The 25,704-nt window shown below is 43.9% G+C and overlaps 1 protein-coding gene across 2 annotated transcripts in view; it reads right to left on the bottom strand.

Annotated features, from left to right (window-relative positions):
- The window catches only part of CCDC47 (coiled-coil domain containing 47), a 28,948-nt gene extending 3,249 nt beyond the window's left edge, over positions 1-25,699 (bottom strand). The window contains exons 1-12 of one of the 2 annotated variants that reach the window (XM_040438879.1): positions 25,588-25,699; positions 19,217-19,507; positions 17,526-17,633; positions 16,640-16,814; positions 16,130-16,251; positions 12,198-12,263; positions 8,090-8,191; positions 7,899-8,009; positions 7,728-7,813; positions 2,329-2,387; positions 2,136-2,245; positions 1,811-1,978 (exon numbers count right to left, since the gene is read on the bottom strand). In XM_040438879.1, the coding sequence (XP_040294813.1) occupies positions 1,811-1,978; positions 2,136-2,245; positions 2,329-2,387; positions 7,728-7,813; positions 7,899-8,009; positions 8,090-8,191; positions 12,198-12,263; positions 16,130-16,251; positions 16,640-16,814; positions 17,526-17,633; positions 19,217-19,498 (1,389 nt within the window). In that variant the 5' untranslated portion in view covers positions 19,499-19,507; positions 25,588-25,699. The remainder of the gene's footprint in view (positions 1-1,810; positions 1,979-2,135; positions 2,246-2,328; positions 2,388-7,727; positions 7,814-7,898; positions 8,010-8,089; positions 8,192-12,197; positions 12,264-16,129; positions 16,252-16,639; positions 16,815-17,525; positions 17,634-19,216; positions 19,508-25,587) is intronic. The other variant, XM_040438880.1, reaches the window with a different exon arrangement.
- Between the last annotated feature and the right edge of the window lie 5 nt (positions 25,700-25,704).

Raw genomic sequence — 25,704 nt, 5'->3', positions numbered from 1 at the left:
CGTCTTGTGCAGGGGCTCGTTTTTTGCAGAAAGTGTTGAGGTTTTTATTGGTACCATTTTTGGGTACATAGGATTTTTTGATCATTTATTATTACACTTTATGGGGCAAGGTGACCCAAAAATTGGCTGTTTTGGAACAGTTTTCATTTATTTATTTTTACAGCGTTCATCTGAGGAGTTAGGTCATGTGATAGTTTTATAGAGAAGATCGTTACGGACGTGGCAATACCTAATATGTATACTTTTTCTTATTTATTTAAGTTTTACACAATAATGGCATTTCTGAAACCCAAAAAATGATGTTTTAGTGTCTCTATAGTCTGAGAGCCATAGCTTTTTTATTTTTTGGGCAATTGTCTTAAATAGGGTATCATTTTTTGCGGGACGAGGTGACGGTTTGATTGGTACTATTTTGGGTGTCATAAGCCTTTTTGATCGCTTGCTGTTGCATTTTTTGTGATGTAAGGTGACAAAAATAGCTTTTTTGGCACTGTTTTTTTTATTTTATTTTTATGGTGTTTATCGGACGGGGTCCATCATGTGATATATTTATAGAGACGGTCGTTACGGACGCGGTGACACCTAATATGTGTATTTTATTTTTTTATAGGAAAAGGCAATGTCTTTTTTTATTTACATTTTTATTTATTTATTGATTTATTTTTACTTTTATTATTTTCACTTATTTATCAGTTCCCTCTTGGATCTTGAAGATCCAGTGGGGCTGATAGTTGTACTATACTTTGCAATGCTCTTGCATTGCAAAGTATAATACTTCCAGATTGCCTGTAGGTGGCAGCACTGGACGCCTTTGCCATGGCAACCGGACGCTTTTGCAAAGCGTCCGGTTGCCATGGCAACCATCGGGTGCTGCAATCACAGCGCTGCAGCCCCGATGGTGGAGAGAGGGAGCTCCCTCCCTCTGTTAACCCCATGGATGCCGCAACCGCAGCATCTATAGGGTTACAGGAGAGTGTCAGCATAGAGCTGACACTCTCTGCTGATGGCGGCGGCTCAGGAATGGAGCCGCCGCCATCACACACAGAATGGGGAATCGGGGGCAGCGCTGGAAGGGATGGGGGGGTCGGGGGGTACAGACTACAATGGGGCAGCCGCAGGAGGGGCGGCTAGAAAATTCATGCAGGGGGCGGATCGCATGCCAGGAAGGAGATAGAGGAGCAGGAAGGAGATCGGCGGGGCACAGATCCGGGGGGGGGGGGGGGGCGGGGGGCGCACACAGAGGGGCACCATGTACTTAGAGCGGCTCAGATGGGGGGGCATGAGGAACACTATCGACTTTCAGGCTCTGATCTGCAGAGCGCAGATCAGAGCCTGAAACGGGCATTTTAACACTGCCGCGATCCGATTGGTTAGTCTGCACAGACTAACTAATCGGATCGATTGCCGGCAAGGGGCCACTCTGATTGGCCCCTTGCTGGCATTACTAGACTGTATGCTGTCCGTGACAGCAGCAGGACAGGGGCAGAAGCTTTAATCCAAACGTTTTGCAGCGCTTGGATTAAAGAGCTGGCTTGACGTCTATACACGTGATAGCTGCACGGGGTATGTGCAGCTATCACGTATATATACAGATTGCAGTCGTGAAAGGGTTAAAGACCGATCAGCACATATAGTTAATAAAAAGTAAATTGTTAATGAAGAGCACCCCCTTGTGGCCAAGTCTGAAATATCACTCTGAAATCCGGCAGTCACAGGACATTTACAGTCTACTGAACAAATAATTATTATCTTTGCGCTTAATTTGCTATGTTGCTTGAGGGCATGTAGATGTGTAATGCTCACAACTCACCTCCAGACGGCGCTGCTTATCAGGATCCTCCTCATTCATGATGCGCTCTTTCTCTGCTCTCTTCTTCTCCTCGCGTCTGTTCTGTGCGGCTTCTTGGCGCTGCACATGTGTAAGCTTCAGAAAGTTCTCCTCAACTCGGGCGCGGTTCTTATCAGCTTTTTGCTTCCCCTGAAAGTGAGAACCAGGTAGTTTGTTAAACATGAGTCACAGTAGAAGGCAAGGTGATATTATTTATATATATATATATATATATATATATATATATATATATATATATATACACACACACATATACATACTCATACTATCTCACACATCAACTCACCTCCCTGTTCAGACGGAACTTTCTCACTTTGTCAATGCTGTAAATTACCATGTTCATCAGTGGCAGAAGAGACTCCATGTCCCTTACTGACGCGTTTCCAGCTCCAGGCACTAGAAGACGAAGATGGAAAAGATCAGATAGTTCCCAAAGATTTCCTTGTTTAGTAGCAGAGACAGGGCACCCCTATCCTTACCATTAAATGTAAACAGAAGAGTCTTCTTGGTCTCTGGTAGTTTGAGTGGCTGCCCCTCCCTGAAAGGAAACAAGTGTAAGTAAGGGGTCCCAAAGCCATAATGGCATACATGCAATTGACTCTAGGCCTGTAAATAAATGACCTCTAATTTCAGCACATGAACAATATAGAAAGCCTATGAAAGATTAAGAATGAAACCAAGTGCCTTGTACAAAATAATGCACCAAGAAAGTTTTTGGAATCAAATGCAACTTTCTGTGTGTGAATGTAATGATGGCATATGTAAGGGATTACAATATTAGAGTGAAAGTGAAGTAAGTTTTTTGGGGAAAACTGTACAATTGAAAAGGAAGCTCTAGTACTCTGTCAGATGCCTCTAGCCATACGGTTGTGCATGGAGCAGACAGTTTCTGTATGGTACCCTGCAGCACAGATGATGTAGCTTGGCCTGTAGATCCTGCACACTCCTAGGTTGCTAGAGCTGGCATCCAAGTTGGTCCCATAAATGCTCAAATGGTGATCAATCTGGTGACTAGGCAGGCCAAGGAAGTGTTGTAATCTGGTAGACACTTCTGGGAAACCCTTGCTGTGTGTGCTCAAGTATTATCCTGCTGGAAAACACCAGTTGGAAGCCCTGCTATGGGAGGCAACACTTGTGGCCGCAGGATGTCCTGCACTGAGCTGTTAGTGTCCCTCGTATCACTACTGGGGGTGACTGTCATAGGTGAAAGGGTCCCCAGATCATCACACCAGTTGGAAGCCCTGCTATGGGAGGCAACACTTGTGGCCGCAGGATGTCCTGCACTGAGCTGTTAGTGTCCCTCGTATCACTACTGGGGGTGACTGTCATAGGTGAAAGGGTCCCCAGATCATCACACCAGTTGGAAGCCCTGCTATGGGAGGCAACACTTGTGTCCGCAGGATGTCCTGCACTGAGCTGTTAGTGTCCCTTGTATCACTACTGGGGGTGACTGTCATAGGTGAAAGGGTCCCCAGATCATCACACCAGTTGGAAGCCCTGCTATGGGAGGCAACACTTGTGTCCGCAGGATGTCCTGCACTGAGCTGTTAGTGTCCCTCGTATCACTACTGGGGGTGACTGTCATAGGTGAAAGGGTCCCCAGATCATCACACCAGTTGGAAGCCCTGCTATGGGAGGCAACACTTGTGGCCGCAGGATGTCCTGCACTGAGCTGAGCTGTTAGTGTCCCTCGTATCACTACTGGGGGTGAACGATTGTCATAGGTGAAAGGGTCCCCAGATCACCACACCAGCAGTTGGGGCAGTGTGTCACCCCATAGCAAAGGCAGGATTGAAGTGCTCACCACGAGGCTTCCATACTTGAAACTAACCATCGTGGCATCCCAACAGAACCTGAATTTGTTGCTAAAGATGATAAGATTCCAGTCTGTAGCAGGTCAGGTTTCTCATCCAAAACACCCACTGCAAATGAAGGCAACGTGGCTGGCTGTCAATGGCCGCACAATGAATGGGCGCTGTGATACCAAATTTCCTTCTGCTATGCGCCTGGAAATGGTTCAGGCAGAGACAGGGGTGCAGGATGAAGGTGCCACCTGTGTCTGGATGGTTGACGAAACTGTGGGAGCTGCTTATGCCAGTCAGTAGATCAAACCCTCCACTAGAACGGTGATCTGTCTGGGCCGTTTGGAGCCTGTTTGCCATGTGTGTATGCCCTCGTGTAAACACTGCTCCCAACACCTCCAAACACCCAAGTCAGAATGGCCTAGTTGGCAGGAAATTTCTTGAAATAAAATACTGCTTCTCAAAGTCTAAAGATGCACCCCCATCATAAAGTCTGGAAACTGGTCAAAATGTCTTCAAGTGCATGAAAGTGGCATGTCTAGTAGTGAAGGATCTCTCACCAAGAGGTACACTAACCAAAAGTAGCCTCTGAGATCCTTTTTATAGGGCAGCAGAAAGACTTTTACGCTCTCTTGTGGCAAGTCCCAGTGTCAAGTCAGACGACACCTGTAATCATTTACATGTCTGAGACAAAACTGCATGCAGAGTTCTGCGGCAATCTGACATTTCTATCTGGGTGGGTTATTTTTTTTGTAAATTAGTATATATCAGGGATGTAACTAAGGGCTCTTTCACACCTGCGTTCTTGTCTTCCGGCATAGAGTTCCGTCGTCGGGGCTCTATGCCGGAAGAATCCTGATCAGGATTATCCTAATGCATTCTGAATGGAGAGAAATCCGTTCAGGATGCATCAGGATGTCTTCAGTTCCGGAACGGAACGTTTTTTGGCCGGAGAAAATACCGCAGCATGCTGCGCTTTTTGCTCCGGCCAAAAATCCGGAACACTTGCCGCAAGGCCGGATCCGGAATTAATGCCCATTGAAAGGCATTGATCCGGATCCGGCCTTAAGCTAAACGTCGTTTCGGCGCATTGCCGGAGCCGACATTTAGCTTTTTCTGAATGGTTACCATGGCTGCCAAGACGCTAAAGTCCTGGCAGCCATGGTAAAGTGTAGCGGGGAGCGGGGGAGCAGTATACGTACCGTCCGTGCGGCTCCCCGGGCGCTCCAGAGTGACGTCAGGGCGCCCCAAGCGCATGGATCATGTGATCACATGGATCACGTCATCCATGCGCATGGGGCGCTCTGACGTCATTCTGGAGCGCCCCGGGAGCCGCACGGACTGTAAGTATACTGCTCCCCCGCTCCCCGCTCCTACTATGGCAACCAGGACTTTAATAGCGTCCTGGGTGCCATAGTAACACTGAACGCATTTGGAAGACGGTTCCGTCTTCAAATGCTTTCAGTACACTTGCGTTTTTCCGGATCCGGCGTGTAATTCCGGCAAGTGGAGTACACACCGGATCCGGACAACGCAAGTGTGAAAGAGGCCTAATACTAGCAGATCCAAGTTTTAATCTTCTTAAAGAAGTCTTCCAGTAACATAAAAAAAAGAACATTATATGCCCTCTACGGGTGTATGCACACTGAAGTGTAGTTCATGCAGATTTTATTATATGGCATTTTCAAGATCTCTCCTCACTGTCAATGAATCAAAACATTCTCCATTAGGCTACTTTCACACTAGCGTTGTTTTAATCCAGCGCTCAATTCCGACACCGGAACTGCCTGCCGGATCCGGAAAAATGTGTGAAAACGGATTACATTTGAATCCCGATCAGGATTTTGATCACAATGCAAAAATGCATTGGAAAAAACGGATCCGCCATTTATGGACTTTAACTTTTTTTTCTAATTTTTCGGGTTTAACATGCAAAAGCCGGATCCGGTTTGACTGAACACACAGCGCCGGATCCGGCGTTAATGCAAGTCAATGGGAAAAAGACCGGATCCGGCGTTCAGTCAAAGTGTTCAGGATTTTTGGCGGAGGTAAAAATACAACATGCTACGGTTTTCTGAAAAGCCTGATCAGTCAAAAAGACTGAACTGAAGACATCCTGAACGGATTACTCTCTATTCAGAATGCATTAGGAGAAAACTGATCAGTTCTTTTCCGGATTTGAGCCCCTAGGACGGAACTCAGCGCCAGAAAAGAAAAACGCTAGTGTGAAAGTACCCTTACATTTGTGTGGGCTCTAAGCCTCTGCGTGTAATACCTCTCACAGCTAATGGTTTGCTACAATTATATCTGGTCTAGATAAATACATTGGGGAGTACACATTTCTCTCATCCTGGCTCTTTGGTACAACATATTAGAATTGTGTGTAAAATACATGAGAACAGGCTCCAGGCTGCTTCGTCTACAGTAAAGTTGTTTCAATACCAACATTTTGATTCGGTTTCGATACCATAAAAAAGTATTGCGATACTCAATATCATTCGAAGAATACAGAAGTATTGGAATGCATTGTAAAGGATCAGACCCCAAAAAGTTCAAGTCCCAAAGTGGAACAAAAAATAAAGTGAAAAAAAAAAAGTTGAAAAAATAAAAGTCCCCCCCCCCCCAAAATTTTTTTAAAGTTTTAAGTAAAAATAAACAAAAACGTCATTTTCCCCAAATAAAGTAAAAAAAAAAAAAATAGGGAAAAAAATAAAAAATAGACATTAGGTATCGCCGCGTGCGTATCGACCGGCTCTATAAAGATATCACATGACCTAACCCCTCAGATGAACACCGTAAAAAATAAAAACTGTGCTAAATAAACAATCAAAAAGTCATATGCACCCCAAAATAGTGCCAATAAAACAGTCATCTCATCCCGGAAAAATCATACCCTACCCAAAGTAATCGCCCAAAAACTGAAAAAAAATATTAAAATGGAAAATCTGCCAAAAAAGTTAAATTTTGAAATTGTATCTATTTTCCATAAATTCTTGTGGAACACCTAAAGGGTTAACAACATTTGTAAAATCAGTTTTGAATACCTTGAGGGGTGTAGTTTCTAGAATGGGGTCATTTTTGGGTGGTTTCTATTATGTAAGCCTCGCAAAGTGACTTCAGACCTGAACTGGTCCTTAAAAAGTTGGTTTTTGAAAATGTCTGAGAAATTTCAAGATTTACTTCTAAACCTTGTGACGTCCCCCAAAAATAAAATGTCATTCCCAAAATGAAGTAGACATATGGGGAATGTAAAGTAATAACTATTTTTGTAGGTATTACTATGTATTATAGAAGTAGAGAAATTGAAACTTGGAAATTTGCTAATTTTTCCAAATTTTTAGCAAATTTGGTATTTTTTTTAATAAATAAAAATTATTTATTTTTACTCCATTTTACCACTGTCATGAAGTACAATATGTGACGAAATTTTTTTATCTCAGAATGGCCTGGATAAGTCAAAGCGTTTTAAAGTTATCACCACTTAAAGTGACACTGGTCAGATTTGCAAAAAATGGCCTGGTTTTTAAGGTGAAATAGGGCTGTGTCCTTAAGGAGTTAAAGAGGACCTTTCATCTGGTAAAAAATTCTGAACTAAGTATCATGATATGTACAGTGGCGCCCAGGGATCTCACTGGACTTACCATTATTTCTGGGCGTATAACCAAGTCCCTGAAGTCTCCGCCCAGTATAACCAAGTCCCCGAAGATACCGGAGGACGTAGCAGGAGAACGGAGCAGCGCCCAGGGATAATAGTAAGTGCAGCGAGATCCCTGGGGGCGCCGCTGTACATATCATGATACTTAGTTCAGAATTTTTTGCCAGATGAAAGGTCCTACATTTACTTTCATTGGTGGTGCAGTGCGCCCGCCCCTCTCTCCTCATTGGTGGCAGTGGCACAGGGTGGAGCGAGAGACTGCTTCCTTCTCCCCTGTGCTGCTGAGGAGAACACGGAGCGCGCTGAAAGCAGCGCGCTCATTGTTCTCGGATACTAGACACTAGCACACTGCACACAGACATAGTCATTTAAACAGGGATCCAAGTGCAATGATAGTATTTATTCAGCATGGAATACTTACTCTTGCACAATCTTTGGACCAGAAAATTGGTCCGAGAAATGGATGGATTCAATCTTATCACCATATTGTGTCAGGTAATGAACCATCTGTAGAGAAGACGTGGAGACAATGAGCAGGAGGTCAGCAAGCAAAGCTAAACAAAACAGGATTAATTCATCTTTAATGGCTCACCTTAGTGTCCAAGACACCATCTGTCACCTCCCCCATCTCAGACAGGATGGCCAGAGACTCCGGGAGACCAAGCTTGGCTGCAGACTTAGGCTTGTCATTGCAAAACTCACTCTGCAAATAGGAAACGGACGTAAAATAATCCTTCCAAATCCAGAGGCAAGAGTCTAACCTACCTCTATTGCCCAACTTACCAAGTCCTGCATTTCTTTCTGCAGCCGAGCAAGCGTCTTCCGAGTCCCTGCAGCAAACACATATGTGTCCATGTCCTCTTCATTCATCGTCACTTTAACTTGCTGCAAGATGACGTGTACAGTAGTAAGAGAAGGAATGAGTAAGGATTTGTACAGACATGATATACAAAGGCTTCACCATCACAGACCTGCATATGAACTAGATATGTCATGACAGGGTTCCAGAAAACAGCAATATCCAGTCCTTTCGTCCATGTTTCCAATTCTCTTTAAGGGTTTTCTGAGATTTTAATATTGATGACCTATCCTGTGAACAGCTCATCAGTATCTGATCGGTGGGAGTCTGACACCCGAGTCCCCCGCCGATCAGCTGTTGGAGAAGGCACTGGTGTTCCTGTGAGTGATGTGGCGTTCTCTGTGATTACCAAGCATAGCGCCAAACATTGCATAACGGCTGTGCTTGGTATCGTGCTCAGCCCCATTCACTGGGGCCGAGTTGTGCTTAGGAGCGTGTCGTCACTGAACTAGGGAAAGCTGAGAGAAGGCCACAGCACTACTGCGAGCGCCACTGGCTTCTCAAACAGCTGGTCAGCGGGGGTCCTGGGTGTCAGACCCCCACTGATCAGATACTGATAACCTATCCAGAGGATGGTTCATCAGTACTAAAATCTGGAAAAATCCCTTTAATGCCGAGTGACCAAGCATGCACAGCTATTTCTCGACAGGCATGTTGTTCTAATGAATGGTAGTCAGACCTCTATTACTTATAACCAGCGTTTAACCCCTTAGGGACGCATGACGTACCGGTACGTCATGGGTTTAAACCGCGATTGCGGCGCGGCGGGAGTTAATCTGAACAGGATGCCCGCTGAAATCATTCAGCGGGCATCCTGTCACAACGCCCCTGTATCGGCGATCGCCGCAAACCGCAGGTCAATTCAGACCTGCGGTTTACGGCTTTACCTGCGGTTGCGGCGGCTGTGCCATCGGGTCCCCTCACGGCTGTGGGGGGGACCCGATGGCATGGAAGGCAGCGCGATGTCTAAGGAAGGCATCGCGCTGCCTTCCGGTGAAGAGACTGTGAGATCCAGCCGCCTGGATCTCACAGGCCCCGGAAGCTGTATGAGTAATACACACAGTATTACTCATACAGCCAATGCATTCCAATACAGAAGTATTAGAATGCATTGTAAAGGAATATACCCCCCAAAGTTCAAGTCCCAAAGTGGGACAAAAAATAAAGTGAAAAAAAAAAAGTTGAAAAAAATAAAGTTTTCCCCCCAAAAATTTTTAAGTTTCAAGTAAAAATAAACAAAAACGTCATTTTCCCCAAATAAAGTAAAAAAAAAAAAAAAATGCTAAAAATAGGGGGGGAAAAAATTATACATATTAGGTATTGCCGCGTCCGTATCAACCAGCTCTATAAACATATCACATGACCTAACCCCTCAGATGAACACCGTAAAAAAAAAAAACTGTGCTAAATAAACCATTTTTTTTGTCACCTTACATCACAAAAAGTACAACAGCAAGCGATCAAAAAGGCATTTGCCCACCAAAATAGTACCAATCTAACCGTCACCTCATCCCGCAAAAAATGAGCCCCTACCTAAGATAATCGCCTAAAAACTGAAAAAAACTATTGCTCTCAGAATATGGAGACACTAAAACATGATTTTTTTTTTGGTTTCAAAAATTATATTATTGTGTAAAACTTACATAAATAAAATAAAAAAGTATACATATTAGGTATCGCCGCGTCCGTATCGACCGGCTCTATAAAAATATCACATGACCCAACCTCTCAGATGAACACCGTAAAAAATAGAAAACTGTGCTAAATAAACCATTTTTTGTCACCTTACATCACAAAAAGTGTAATAGCAAGCGATCAAAAAGTCACACGCACCCCAAAATAGTGCCAATAAAACAGTCATCTCATCCCGCAAAAATCATACCCTACCCAAGGTAATCGCCCAAAAACTGAAAACATTATGGCTCTGACTATGGAAACACTAAAACATGATTTTTTTTTTGCTTCAAAAATGAAAATCATTGTGTAAAACTTACATAAATAAAAAGTATACATATTAGGTAACACCGCGTCCGTATCGACCGGCTCTATAAAAATATTACATGATCTAACCTGTCAGATGAATGTTGTAAATAAAATAAAAACGTTGCCAAAACAGCTATTTCTTGTTATCTTGCCAAAAATCATATGTACCCTAAACTAGTACTAACAATACTGCCACCCTATCCCGTAGTTTCTAAAATGGGGCCACTTTTTTGGAGTTTCTACTCTAGGGGGGCATCAGGGGGGCTTCAAATGGGACATGGTGTCAAAAAAACTAGTCCAGCAAAACCTGCCTTCCAAAAACCGTGTGGCATTCCTTTCCTTCTGCGCCCTGCCGTGTGCCCGTACAGCGGTTTACGACCACATATGGGGTGTTTCTGTAAACTACAGAATCAGGGCCATAAATAATGAGTTTGGTTTGGCTGTTAACCCTTGCTTTGTAACCGGAAAAAAATTATTAAAATGGAAAATCTGCCAAAAAAGTGAAATTTTGAAATTGTATCTCTATTTTCCATTAATTCTTGTGGAACACCTAAAGGGTTAACAAAGTTTGTAAAATCCTTGAGAGGTGTAGTTTATAGAATGGGGTCATTTTTGGGTGGTTTCTATTATGTAAGCCTTGCAAAGTGACTTCAGACCTGAACTGGTCCCTAAAAATTGGGATTTTGAAAAATTCTGAACAACTTCTAAGCCTTGTAACATCCCCAAAAAATAAAATATCATTCCCAAAATGATCCAAACATGAAGTAGACATATGGGGAAAGTAAAGTAATAACTATTTTTGTAGGTATTACTATGTATTATAGAAGTAGAGGAATTGAAACTTGGAAATTTGCAATTTTTTACAAATCTTTGGTAAATTTGGTATTTTTTTATAAATAAAAATGATTTTTTTTTTACTTCATTTTACCAGTGTCATGAAGTACAATATGTGACGAAAAAACAATCTCAGAATGGCCTGGATAAGCCAAAGCGTTTTAAAGTTATCAGCACTTACCGTAAAGTGACACTGGTCAGATTTGCAAAAAATGGCCTGGTCCTTAAGGTGAAATAGGGCTGAGTCCTTAAGGGGTTAAGCAGCTGTCGTGAAACTACTACTCTCAACAGTCTACTAACTACTATCTGTGGCCAACTATGGCAGTAGGCTGTCAGGGTGTAATGGATGCTGTTGAACTACACAGACTTTAATGTACCGCAACTTATATCCATGGTGATTCACTGTTATACCAACTAATACACCTAATATAACTGCACTGCCAACCAAGCTCTTTCCCAAACTTCATGTGCAAAGTTATGTATACATCCCAGACTCTTGTGTAATCAGGTTATTTAGCAGCATGAGTAAACTGGGGAAAACCCCATGTGGAAGTGGTCATGGCCGTCATTACTGGTTGTCACCCAGCTTACCCAGAAACAGATACAACTAACAGTCTAATAGATTATCAAATTGTCAGAAGACTCAGGGATTTAGTAGTGATTTTTTTTATTTCTATTTTAGGCAGAAAAGTCTGACTATGTATTAGGCCTCATGCACACGACCGTTGTTGTGTTCCGTTCCGCAAAATCGGGTTCCGTTGTTCCGTTTCCGTGTGTCTTCCTTTATTTTTGGAGGATCACCAGACATGAAGAAAAGTTAAAAAAAAATCTAAGACAGGTTTGCCATGCAAATGATAGGAAAAAACGGACGCGGACAATCTTGTGTGCCTCCGTGTTTTTTAGCGGTCCCATTGACTTGAATGGGTCCGCAAACAGTTTTCCGCGAAAAAAATAACACAGGTTATATTTTTTTGACGGACTGGAACCACGGATGACAAATGGTGCATTAGCCGAGTTTTCAACGGACCCATTGAAAGTCAATGGGTCAGCAGAAAATCACGAAAAACGGAGCAACTGACACGGAATAAAACAACGGTCGTGTGCATGAGGCCTTAATAAGAGACTCAGAGCTATGGGCTTGACTGATGTGCTGCAAATGGTCATTTTGCTATTGCTCTTACGTGGTAACAGATGGGTTGCCATTGCTTCACTTACCACTTGATCGCAGGTCGGACGCATCATACGAGCCAACACATTCAACAAGTCCTGGCGTTTCAAAAACTGGAATTGTAATGAAAATAAAATTAAAAATTAAAAATGTTAAACACACATGAAATGGACCTACAAGGCACAATTGAGACTGGATATTATGAGCCAAAATACAGAATACAAAGTGACAGTCTCACAATAGTACAGTAGCCCTAGACCAGAGAACACATATGCAGCTGTTGTTTAAAGGAGTCCTCTGCTTTAGACGGTCCCTTCCTGTTACAGGGCTGCAAGAATGGAAGGGAAGGGGGGTGATTGGCCGTGGCAATGTCAAACTGGATGTTTACAACGAAGGAGCCCAGCGGAGCATCGCAGGCCAGGTTTACTAAACTGGAAAACCATCTTTACTTACATTTTTAAGCTAGACATAAAAGCAAGATAACTGTTGGACGAAAACTCATACATTAAACCAGATATTGGTGCAATGTAATCACTTCTGTTAAAAATGGCCTTCCTGACGGCTCCTCACAACTTCAGAAGTGCTGAATTAAGTGGACTTAATGTGCCTCTATAAATGGAAAAACCAAGGCACCGGAGCTTAAAAATACAGTTTATTCAATTCATCAAAATATTCACCTTCAGTGATGTGTCAGCTACATCTGCCCGTTATCAAGCCACAATCCTGTACATAGCAAGTACCATGGATACAAACGACACATAGATCCAAATAAGTGCAGTGGTGCATGGTCTATTTCATAACTGCGGGATTCATGGCGCCAGAGTGCACCAGTAACATCTCAAATGCAGCACCGCTCTACCCTGTGTCCATGTGACAAGTGCTTGTTACATGGACACAGGCTAGAGCTGTGCTAAGTGCCAGTCGCATAGACACACGGCAGAGAGGTGCAGGCCTCGTCAGACATTAGACGTATCCTCTGTCAGTCCGTGCACCTCAACAGAAATCTATGGCAGCTCAGCTTCATTTGAGCCAGAAAACTGGTGTAAATGAAGATAACTGTGTTGATAAGGTTGGTCACTCCCCCTTTTGAAAATGTGGCGAGGGCGGCATAAAAAAAGCCGCCTGCGACTATTTTTTTATATTTTTTTCAATAATCTTTTATATTGTAATTTTTTGTTACAGTACATATAAATAAAAGGTATAACAAATACAAAAAAACAAAATAAATGAGATATATATATATATATATATATATCTTAACATTAATATTAAGACACAGGTGTAACATATACACACATTCTAAATGTTTTCAATATTTAGTTTCCCTAGGATGTTTTTTTCAGTCATCAGATTTTCTATTTCGTGAGTTTGCAAGTGTGTTTCAATAAAAGTCTTCCATTTTTTAAAGAAATGATGTGGGTTTTTTTCTTTGTTATTTAATGTATCTATTCTATCCATTATTGTTGGATGTTTTGCCAGAAGTCTTGAATGTTGCTGCACTTCCATAATCCGTGTTATAGGTCTGTGTTTGAGGAGTTACATTTAGGACAGTTTGTTATTCTTTTTGGATTTTTATCATTTTTTGGGATGTTAAATCCTAGATATGCTTTATGTATTATTTTGAAGAATGTTTATTTCTGACTTTTGACCATCCTTCTAATATTTTTTTGTATGCTTTCATCTGAAAGCTGAAGGGCCCATGTCTTAAAAAGTTTTTGGATATGTGCATGTGAATAGAGATTTTTGTAAGTTTTTATATAGGTTTGAAATTGATGGATGATTTTGAGGTGTTTTCAGTAAAAGATCAAATGTTGTTTCTGCAGCTTCTTTATCGAGATTGGAGAACAGAGGATATTTGTGCGTAGGTGAGGAACTGGTTAGTTTTTAGGTTATATTTCATTTTTATTTCTTTTTTCTGTTAGCCATTTTTTTTTTCAGATTCATGCATTAGTTGACCCGCTGCGTGGATTCCCTTTTCTTTAAATAACGGGCTGTCTTTTCCAGGAGTAAATTCTATGTGGTTCCATAGTGGCAAGTGTTTAGATCAGAGATACGGTAGTTTGTGTATTTTTCGGAGCTCTTTCCAGGTTACCAATGTGTCACTTAGGACTATCGATCCCTTTGCTATGGTCGGCCAGTAGGTGTATTTTGTGTGTAAGAGACTTTTTAGATTTTCTGGAGCCATTAATGCTTCCTCTAAAGGAGTGTTGGAGTAATGCTGAGAGTCCTGTAACCAGTCTGTAACAATATTGTAGTTTCGGATCTTCGAGAGGTTTATTCCTCCTACCTCCTTCCTCTTTTGGTAACAGTTTTTGTAGTGCAATTTTTTTTTTTTTTTTTGCTTTGACATAGAAATTTTGTGAACATTTTGTTAATGTTTGTTATATCTGTATGTTTTAATAATCTAGGGATGGTTTGAAGTGGATATAATAATTATGGAAAAGTTATAATTTTTAATAGTTGACATCATCCCATTAATGATGGTGGTAAATGTTCCCATTTTTGTAATTCTTCTGTTATTTTTTTGAATAAGGGAGGGGGGGTAGTTTAATTAATAAATTGTGTCAGGGGTACGTCCAATTTTTGTGTGATGTGTGTGGATACTGGTTTTAGATTTATGCCTTTCGGACACCAGAACTGTTCAGATTTGGGATTTTTTAGTTCTAATAATTCACTTTCTAGATATGTTCATATAGAATCCTGCTATTTTACCAAAGTCTTGAATGTGTCAGTACTTTCTTTAATTGTTTTTGTGGTTGAGACATAAATAATATGTCATCTGCGAACATCGCTAGTTTTACTTCTTTTTTGTCAATATTGATTCCCTTGTATAGTTCTGATTCTTCTAATGATCTTGCTAATGGTTCTATGGCCAAATCAAATAGAAGTGGGGATAGGGGACATCCCTGCCTTGTTCCTTTATAGAACTGGAATGTGGGAGATAAGAACCCTGGCGTGTGTATTCCGGCCATGGGTTTTAAATAAAGGCAGTTGAGAAGTTTTGTAAAGTTGTTCTGTATGTTCATTTTGTCGAGCACTGCCCCCAGCCAGGACCACCTTTATATTGTCAAATGCTTTTTCAGCATCTTAGGTCATTAATGTTGGATGTTCATCTGGTCGGGGACAGTGCTTAGTTCTGTATAATATAGTTAAAACCTATCAATGTTGGTGACTGCTGCTCGTCCTTTGATGAATCCAACTTTTGCAGGTTCAATAAGTTTAGGCATCAGAGAGGCTAGTCTATCTGCCATTATTTGGGATATTATTTCAATATCTTGGTCTATTAGAGAAATCGGTCTGTATGATCCAGGAATTGTTGGGTCTTTGCTTATTTTTGGTAGTCATTTTATCTGAGCAATATTAGAAGGCAGCGGTAATTTGCCTGTGTGTAGTATGTTGTTAAAGAGCATAGTGAGTGTTGGTGTGATATCATCTTTTAGTATTTAGTAAAATTCTCCTGTGTAACCGTCTGAGCCTGGTGCTTTTCCATTTTTCATTTGTTTGATAGCATTTTGGACTTCTAGTTCTGTGATATCTTTATTAAGCATTAAGTTTTGTTCATTAGTTAGTTTTGGCAATTGTAAGGTTTCAAGGAAAGAATGTCGATTCATACCATGCGACTTTTTAACGCCACATTTCTGGCACAGGGTGATGATAAATCTTCCCCTTTGTGCATTTTGTATCCATGGGAATTTGAAGCGTTCACTTTCTACATACAATTATGTAATTGTGGCTTGACAAAGGTCAGATGTGGCTGAAACATTGATGAAGATGAAAAGGACTAAAAGCAGGTTGCATCAGCCTAAACTGCCCACTGGTTTAACTAGGGGCACCATGTAGGTGACCCACCAGTATCATGACAAATGCACTTTAACCCCAGTAATACTAACAAACTATAGTTTTGGGTAACAAAGGAGAATATACCAAGCAGCAGTCAGTTCTGTTCAAATGAATAGTATCAGCAGGATAATGACAGCACCTTGAGTTGAATCAGCATGCCCTCGCAGCACAGACGCCCTGAGCACCATAGGTTGTAGATGTGCTCGTTCTCCTGGTTCAGCTTCCCAGTGCTCACTGCATCCTTACTTGTCCCGTCATCCCCTGCAATAAGAGGAGGAACATTTTAGCAGGTTTCAGCCTTTCACTAGTTGAACAAAAAGCTGGCTGGTCAATGGGTGACTACATAATACATAGCTGCACCTCTGGCGGCTCTCAAACCTGGCTAACCCCACCCATTCACCTCTATATGCTTCTATGTAGTTGCTAACCTGACAACCCACACAACTTCTCGATTAGCTACATGATACAGAAGAATGGTGAGGAAGTGGGCATACGTGAGAGTCGCTCTATTCACCTGGGTACTCAGAGACCTTCTTTCTCCTGATCGGTTTCGGTCCTACTTGGTGGACTCCCCAGTGAATAAATACTTACCTGTGGATTTGTGACAGGTTTTCATGGTGGGACAACCCTATTAAGGCCTGGCACTTACCCACGAGAGAGAAGTTACTCTCCAGCAGTTCACGGTGAGAATTGAACCAGGCCTGTGCTAGACGGCTGTTCTTATTCTTGCCAATAATGTAGTTCATGATGTATGCCAGGAGCCCTGTTACCATGAGGATTTCCATGTAATAGCTCTCCCAGCTGTTCTGCAGATGGGCAGGGACCTGTAAGAGTGTGATAAAATATAACATGAAAACCAGAATAATGCCCAAAAAAAAATCTATTTAAGGGTAAGGCCGCGCAGGTCATTTCCGTAGCAAAATCTGCACTGAATTGATAGAAAAATACACGTGTGTTACATGCAGATTTCCTGTGGATTTCACACTATGCAGTGAAACCTGCAATGGATATCAGCAGCATAAATTGACAAACTACTGATTTAAAAGCCACACTGGTGGTCAAGCTATGCTCTCATCCACTTTGCTGCTATTGTAAGGCTACTTCCACACGTGTTGTTGTTTTCCAGTATTGAGATATGGCAGAGGATCTCAATACCGGAAAAAAAACTTTTCCATTTTGTCCCCATGCATTCTGAATGGAAAGAAATCTGTTCAGGATGCATCAGAATGTCTTCCGTTCCGGCAGCATTCCAGTTTGTGTCCAGTCATAAAAATCGGAAAAAATGGATCTGGCGCTGAAAACAATATACGGTAAGTCAATGGTGATAGATCTGGGTTTTTTTGTAGCCTAAAAAAAACGGATCGGTCACTCATTGTATCTCAATGTATTTAGCGACGGAGAATGGATGCATCCTGATGTGCAAAATCAAAACTGATCTGCATAATTCCGGTATTGAGATCCTCTGCCAGAACGGTATAGATTTGCTGTATGCGTATCAGCCACGTGTGAACATACCCGTAATTCCCTGAACTTACATCTACAATGGTGATTGGCTCCTTGTTTCTATTGGGGCTTCCTGGGTCTATTTTGTCTGGATAGCCTTCAAACTCTTCATCATCGTATGGCTCATCATTGTCGCTCTCCTGTGGGACAGAAAATAAAAAAAATTAATGCCCCTCCCTAAATAAGGTAGAACTTGGAAGCTGTCGATTAACATTAGGGAACTCTAATTTTAGTGGCACCATGCTTTAGTGGCACAGGTATATGTCATAGTACTTATATCCTCAACACAAGGCAGACTTGACCCTCAGTGCAGCAAAGGACCACAAGGCTAAGGGTGGATTCACATCAATGTTTATGCCTCCGTTTCACTGCAATTTAGAAAAAAAATAAAAGGATCCAAAAATGCAGCACTGTAAAAAAAAAAAAAAAAAAAATAATACTTTACTAGATATTACAATGGTAATGGTGATCCATGATTGCCATATTAATCAGATTTCACTAGAAACATATTTTACATTCGACTCTCTAACCACAGTTCCAGATCTTTTTAGCATAGAAGTAACCCTATAGCCACGTTCATCCAAATATTCTTCAGTTCAGATGGTACTGCTTTTAGACTTACATAGAGAAGCAGTATTTAAAGAGAACCTGTCACCAGGATTTAGTGCATAGAGCTGGGGACATGGGCTGCTAGATGGCCACTAGCACATCTGCAATACCCAGTCCCCACAGCTCTCTGCGCTTTTATTGTGTTAAAAAACAGTTTTGATCCATATGCAAATGACCTGATATGAGTCCTGTATCCGGAGATGAGTCAAGCGGAAAGGAGCCCAGCACCGCCCCGCGTCCTCCGAATCTCCTCCTTGCTGGCTGACGTCAGAGCTGGAGCGCCGAAATCTCGCGTTGCGCGAGCTAGCGCATGCGCAGTGTCGGCATCATGTTCATTCCCTGTACTGGCATCAGCACAGGGAACGAACTACGCATGCGCTAGCTCGCACATCGCGAGATTTCGGCGCTCCAGGTCTGTGACGTCAGCCAGCAAGGAGGAGATTCGGAGGACGCGGGGCGGTGCTGGGCTCCTTTCCGCTTGACTCATCTCCGGATACAGGACTCATATCAGGTCATTTGCATATGGATCAAAACTGTTTTTTAACACAATAAAAGCGCAGAGAGCTGTGGGGACTGGGTATTGCAGATGTGCTAGTGGCCATCTAGCAGCCCATGTCCCCAGCTCTATACACTAAATCCTGGTGACAGGTTCTCTTTAAAGCGGTATCTCCAATGAAAGAGAATCATCTCACCGGCGCCACTGGTTGGAAGTGCCTCTCTATGAGTCAAGATGCGACTTTCCAACAAGTCTTGGGATTTGACAAGGGATTATGGCCAAGCCAGATATTCATCCGTAGTCAGCTGTTTCTGGGTGCTTGCCCCTAATCAGTACGGAGTAGGATTCTGGATGGCTCAGTGTGATGCCTTGGAAGCAGCTTAGGCAGGGTACTGAATCTCCTTAAAAAGACCAACCCTGTATGGAGACTTACTGGTAGTGCTCCAGTGTATGAAGACTTATTGGCAATGCTCCAATAGGGACGCTGTAATGGGTAGGGAGAAAAAGAAGAGTGGCAACCACTATGTGTGCAGCAATTGCTGGCAAATGTTGATGCCATTTATACAGAGACGGAGACCATTAAAGGTGTGAACATCGATTAGGTGCACGAGTGATTACCTGTTCTTCAGCGTCCAGTTCGAACTCATCCTGTCCCTCCACCTCTACTGTGGCTTCCTCATCATCATCCTCCTCCTCCTGCTCCTCTTCCTCATCAGGTGGGTGCTGCTGGTGCGGTGGGCGCTCCGTGGTCATCTCATCCGCTGTGTCTTCAAACTCAGCAAAGTCATTGTCATCATATTCAGCCACATCATCACCATCATCAAACTCCTGGAACTTGGCATTGGAGCTGGCGACCAGGAAGAGGAGGAGTGCGACTAGCAGGCGAGGACAGGACAACATTTTCACGCTCTGCAAGGAAAGAAAGGGAACATATAAGCTGTTGTTGATGTTGACCAAACAGAATTAAGCAACTTTCTAATACACTGTGTACCAATTTTTCAACATGTTCAATATCTTGGCCTGCTGTCACTGAATGGAAGCATCAGGAGGTAGAAGGGCAAGGAATAAAAACATTCACTGTGTATCACCAGAGAGAGAAAAAAAGATCCCAATAGACACTGGTGAACATCTTATCACAATGAAGCACAACTGTCTCTTATAAAAGCCCATTCAATGACTGAAAGCAGGGATCTTGAAAATGATATATTAGAAAGAAGCAGAAAGTTTTATTGAGATGATTCAACGTGTTCCTTTCATATTCCTTTTCTGTTTCTGAGACGGGACTACTGCACGCTTAGGTTCAGGAATGTGAGAAAGCTGGATTAATACACCTGTGGTAATTGGAAGAGAGCCCTAGCTTTCCAAAAGACACCCGATGGCCTTAAACAGGTTGTCTCAAACTAAAGATGGCCATACACAGACACCGGTCAGATGAACACTCATTCGGCCAAAGGCCATCTCTCCGGATCCTCCCATAACTATGCATGCTCGGCTGACCATGCATGCCCAGTGAATGGAGAGAGGGGAGAAAGTTTATCTCCCCTCTAGAAAAAGGGTCAGACAATTGAATCCAATGTGCCCGACTCTTATCTTCCCTAATATCAGCGATTGGAAGAGTTAGACACCATACACAGTAGACTTGTGGGTTTGACTGATACACGTCTAAAGCCTCATGCAAACGTCCGTGGAACACAGACCGCGAGATACCGGCCTGGATTCCTGCTGAGTGCAGGAGCGCACGGCGTCATTGGTTGCTATGATGCCGTGTGCTTCGTGCCGCTGTACTGTACTGTACAGCAGGGGCGGCACGAAGCACACGGCGTCATAGCAACCAATGACGCTGTGCGCTCCAGGCCGGTATCTCATGGTCCGTGTTCCACGGACGTGTGCATAAGGCCTTAATGTGTATGGCCAGATTAAAGGGGTAACCCAGCTTTTAGATACTAATGACTTATGCTGATCAACATCAGATCCATGGGGGTCAGAGACCCGGCACCCCCACCAATGAGCTGCTTTCGTCGGTAACTGGAAATTCAACAGTGGGTGGAGTGGAAGCAGAAGGCTCCGTCCATTGTGTAGTGGTCAGCGAACTTCACTTGAATGGGACCGGCAGGACAGTCACTACACAGTGGACGGAGCCTTCTGCTTCTGGTCCGTCCACTGCACAGCCTCCAGTATTGGCAGCTGCTGAAAAGAGCTGGTAGGTGGGACCCCCACCGAACTGATAATGACATATCCAGAGGATAGGTCAGCAATGTCTACAAGATGGAATGCCCCCCTAAAAGGGTTTTCCAAGGCTTGAAATGCCCCCCCCCCCCCCCCAATATGACTGGGCCCCTCACACCGATTCTACTTACCTGGTGCCCGCGTGCAGATGAAAACATCACGTGTCAGGGGATAGCCAGCCAATGGGAGGCGGTGACGGGGACGAGCATCACCACCGTGCGGGGAGCAGTGCAGGGAGCAGGTAAGTAAAATCAGTGTGAGGGGCATTTTCAGCCACGGATAACCCCTCTAATTCCTATTAGAATATATGAATATCACAGGGGTGTTCATTTGAATGACTGCCATGTAATGCTACATTTTCCCCACACCGGCCACGATGCATGGCCCACTGCAGCTTCCCCCAAGGATTCCATCTGATTGAAAAGGGGGAAAGGAGACTTTAAGAAGGAGAACATTTGAATTATGACGGCGAGGAGCGCTATGTGTTAAGCCCTTGCTGTACTGTAATCTGCTTACGAGAAAATCCCTTTGTGTCGCACTGTGTCCTACATAACACCCTTGCTGCAAATTCCCATACATCCTCATTGTCCACGTACTGGGATCTGGAGAGAAGGTCAGTCGTGCCGGGGGAACGTTCTTCCAGTATTGCTCTCAAAGGAGCCTGAAAGCAATAAATCCTAGCAAATATTAACCCGTTTGCTGCACCTTAAAAAAATGCTGCTTGCAATAAACATATCTGATCATCTTAATGGTCTCCAACCTATAGAAGGGCTCTCCAGCTGTTGCAAAACTACAACTCCCAGCATGTCCTGACAAGCAGCCACTGGAGACCAATTTTCCATAATCCGGGCATTCTTGCATTACTTATAAGGATCTTAACACATGATTGTTGTAGTAGGGGTTGAATGAGATTAGAAAATCATGGCTTTCTGCTTTTTTTTCCGCTCAGAAACAGAGCCACCCTTGTCCATAGGCTGCGCCTGGTATTGCAGCTCAGTCCCAGTCAGCTGAATACTGCAATACAAAACACAGCCTCGTAGACCGAGATGGCACGGTTTCTGGCAAAGTGTCATGCAATCACTGGTGTCTATGGGCACCTGCATATAGTAAACATGTTAAATGACCATGGGGAAAATATGAACGAGGGTGGCACGCTTTTCTGATCCTCCCTCTGCAGTCTATGCTATATAGGCAACAAACAAGCCATATTGTGGGAGCGGGCAGCTGAGCAAGACTGTAAATGGAGGGGGATGTGAACATACAGGGAGTGCCAGACTGATAACCCCTGGGTGCAGCCATAGAGTAAGTTGGGTTAAGAGCGGGCACAGTAAAGAACTGGAGCTGGGAGGCAATGGGACTGGAAATGATTACACAGCATCTCACATCCAAATACAGAATGTGGGGCTTAAAATATCATGACCCCTGCCTAGAGGGGTCAATGGCCAAAAGACTGGGGACAGGTGGTGCCAGAGAGTGATGTCCTCCTCCAGAATACACAAAGCACTACTGATCCCATCAGACACAATATCTATCTATCTCCACAGTGCAATGACCTAATAACCACCACACACACGGTGGAGGTCCTACCACTGGGACAGCCCATGATCAGGAGAACGTGGAGCGCCCTCCCCAAAATTAAAAGAGTAACTGCTCAGGCATGTGATCATCCCGTCCATTCATTTCTATGGGAGCTCTGGAGATCATGATAATTATTTCCCACATAAGGCTACTTTCACACTTGCGGCAGAGGATTCCGGCAGGCAGTTCCGTCAAAACGCATGCAAACTGATGGCATTTGTCAGACTGATCAGGATCCTGATCCGTCTTACAAATGCATTGAAATGCTGGATCCGTCTTTCCGGTGTCATCTGGAAAAACTGATCCGGCATTTATTTTTCTCACATCTTTTTCGGTCTGCGCATGCGCAGACTGGAAGGACGGATTCGGCATTGCGGTATTTTGAATGCCGGATCCAGCACTAATACATTCCTATGGAAAGAAATTCCGGCAAGTGTTCAGTTTTTTGGGCCGGAGATAAAACCGTAGCATGCTGCGGTATTATCTCCGTCCTGATCAGTCAAAAAGACTGAACTGAAGACATCCTGAACGGATTGCTCTCCATTCAGAATGCATTAGGATAAAACTAATCAGTTCTTTTCCGGTATTGAGCCCCTAGGACGGAACTCTATGCCAGAAAAGAAAACCGCTAGTGTGAAAGTACCCTAACCATTTTAGGGTAAGGCTACATGGCGACACTGGTCGTGTGCGAGTCTCATGTGGGCCACAACTGTGACCCTGGGATCACATAAAAATCCAACTCTGCTTGATTTTTTTTAATTTTTTTCAGGGGTCGCATCTGCAGCACACACACATGTTACTCGCGACCCCACTCATTTCTCTGGGATCACAGCTACACTGCGATGCCCCTGCGATCCATGGCCACTACTGTTGCTGTACCTTTAAGGGCCCGACAAGAAGTACTTTCATAGAAGTTAATAAAGAAACAATCGAACGTTTAGAGCATCCATGGCGAATGTGTAGATCAATACCTCCCCAGCCAAAGTCACCTGGGATCTGTCTAGAGCAGGGATGGCCAACCTGAGGCTCTCCAGATGTTGCAAAACTACAACTCCCAGCATGCCCAGACTGCCAACTGCTATCAGCCTACAGCAGGGCATGATGGGAATTGTAGTTTTACAACAGCTGGAGAGCCACAGGTTGGCCATGCCTGGTCTAGAGGTTCCCCAGAATAGAGCAAGTACCGTGTGAATGGGACAGATGTGGGGTATGTAAGGACAAGATCATTTTCCAGGAGGTCCCCTATGTCACAAAGGTTGGGAAGAACTGGTCTAGGTGCATTAGCTTGGGGTAAAGGACACCCACATATACAGCAAAGATCAAAGTGAGGAGACAGATGTGGCACCGCTATGCACAGGACCAGCACTGACAACCCCTTATCAGTATAACTGCACCAATAAGTATGTATAAGGGGCTGACCATAACAACACAGGTCAGACGAGTCAATTACCACCCCTCCCCCATTGTCATTTAAAGGGAGTCTGTCATCAGCATTTCACTTTTTTAACCCTTCCCATAGCTCCCTAGCATGCTTAATTTTAATAAAAACGTTACCTCTGGCATCAATCCTGGACTTATAGAACCATCAAAAACGATCTTTATAACTTATGCAAATGAGGGCTCGCAAGTGCCCAGGGGTGGCGTTACACTCGTAGGTGCCCTGCTTGCTCAGCCTTTTCATTGCGTCCCCCTGCCCCTTCCTACCCTCCGCCCGCCCATCCTTTCCCTCTGACCGCCTTTCTACTAACTTGTTATTCCGCCGAGATCCTGCGCCTGCGCAGTCAGTCCGTCGGCCGGCGCATGCGCACTGCGATGCCCATTCCTTGTACGGCATCACAGTAACTATTGCGCATGCGCCGGCTAACGGACTGCGCGGGATCTCGGCGGAATAACAAGTTAGTAGAAAGGCGGTCAGAGGGAAAGGATGGGCGGGCGGAGGGTAGGAAGGGGCGGGGGGGGACGCAATGAAAAGGCTGAGCAAGCAGGGCACCTACGAGCGTAACGCCACCCCTGGGCACTTGCGAGCCCTCATTTGCATAAGTTATAAAGATCGTTTTTGATGGTTCTATAAGTCCAGGATTGATGCCAGAGGTAACGTTTTTATTAAAAGTAAGCATGCTAGGGAGCTATGGGAAGGGTTAAAAAAGTGAAATGCTGATGACAGACTCCCTTTAAAGGGATTCTGTCACCAGATTTAACCCTATTAAGCTAGCTGACATTAGCGATGTGCTAATGTCAGCTGAACCTAACTAGCCTATTCCTACTTTTATCTATGCCCCCGTTACAACAGAAATCTAACTTTTATAATATGCTAATTAGCCTCTAGGAGCAGGGGGGGGCATTGCCCCTGCTCCTAGAGGCTTCGTTCTCCCACCTTTGTCGCCTCCCTCCAAGTCCTGATTGACAGGGCCAGGCAGCGCTCACATCTGTCTGCCAGCCCTGTGCTCTGCTGAAATACTGAACGGCGCAGGCACGGAGAGGAGGCCGGCAGTCTGCGAGCGACATTCCTTCACCGCGCATGCGCTGAATGGGGCAAGATTTCACCGTCAATCAGGACTTGGAGGGAGGCGACAAAGGTGGGAGAACGCAGCCTCTAGGAGCAGGAACACCCCCCCCCCCCCCCTGCACCTAGAGGCTAATTAGCATATTATAAAAGTTATGTTTCTGTGAGTAACGGGGGCATAGATAAAAGTAGGAATAGGCTAGTTAGGTTTAGCTGTCATTAGCACATCGCTAATGTCAGCTAGCTTAATAGGGTTAAATCTGGTGACAGAAACCCTTTAAAGGATCTCATCACATCAATTCAGGACCTCACAATCACCTCCACTAGTAAAAAGTCATGAAAACTGTCTTTCTCGCCCTCTGAAACCAATCACAGTACAACTTTCATTTTTAAAGAGCACTATAAGAAATGAAAGCTGTGCTGTGACTGGTTGCTCTGGGCAACAGACAAACGACCCCCAGCCTCTGTCAGGTTTCAGGTCAGATATGCAACTGGTCACAATGCTGTGCCTGACAAGCTGAGCTGTCCAGAGGGCCCTGACAGCGCATGCTGGGAGTTGTAGTTTCACCACACAGTTTGCTGACTACTGTATGAAACCAATAACGAGTCATGATACCACGTGAGCAGAATGAAGGCCCTTCGATAACTAGCCATGCCCCACACAACCTCCTCCAAACCGTACCTGACCTCTCCTGGTAACTGTATCTTCCCTTCTCGCCTATTAGCTCACTCTAGGCCGCAGCGGAAGTGGCGTACACTTTGGTAACTCGGGAGAACTCACTGCCCATACCTACGTCAC

The sequence above is a fragment of the Bufo bufo genome, chromosome 6 (assembly GCF_905171765.1).
Source record: "Bufo bufo chromosome 6, aBufBuf1.1, whole genome shotgun sequence".
NCBI lineage: Eukaryota > Metazoa > Chordata > Amphibia > Anura > Bufonidae > Bufo > Bufo bufo.
The sequence above is the reverse complement of the archived record's forward strand: the minus strand, read 5'-3'. Positions and strand labels throughout refer to the sequence as shown.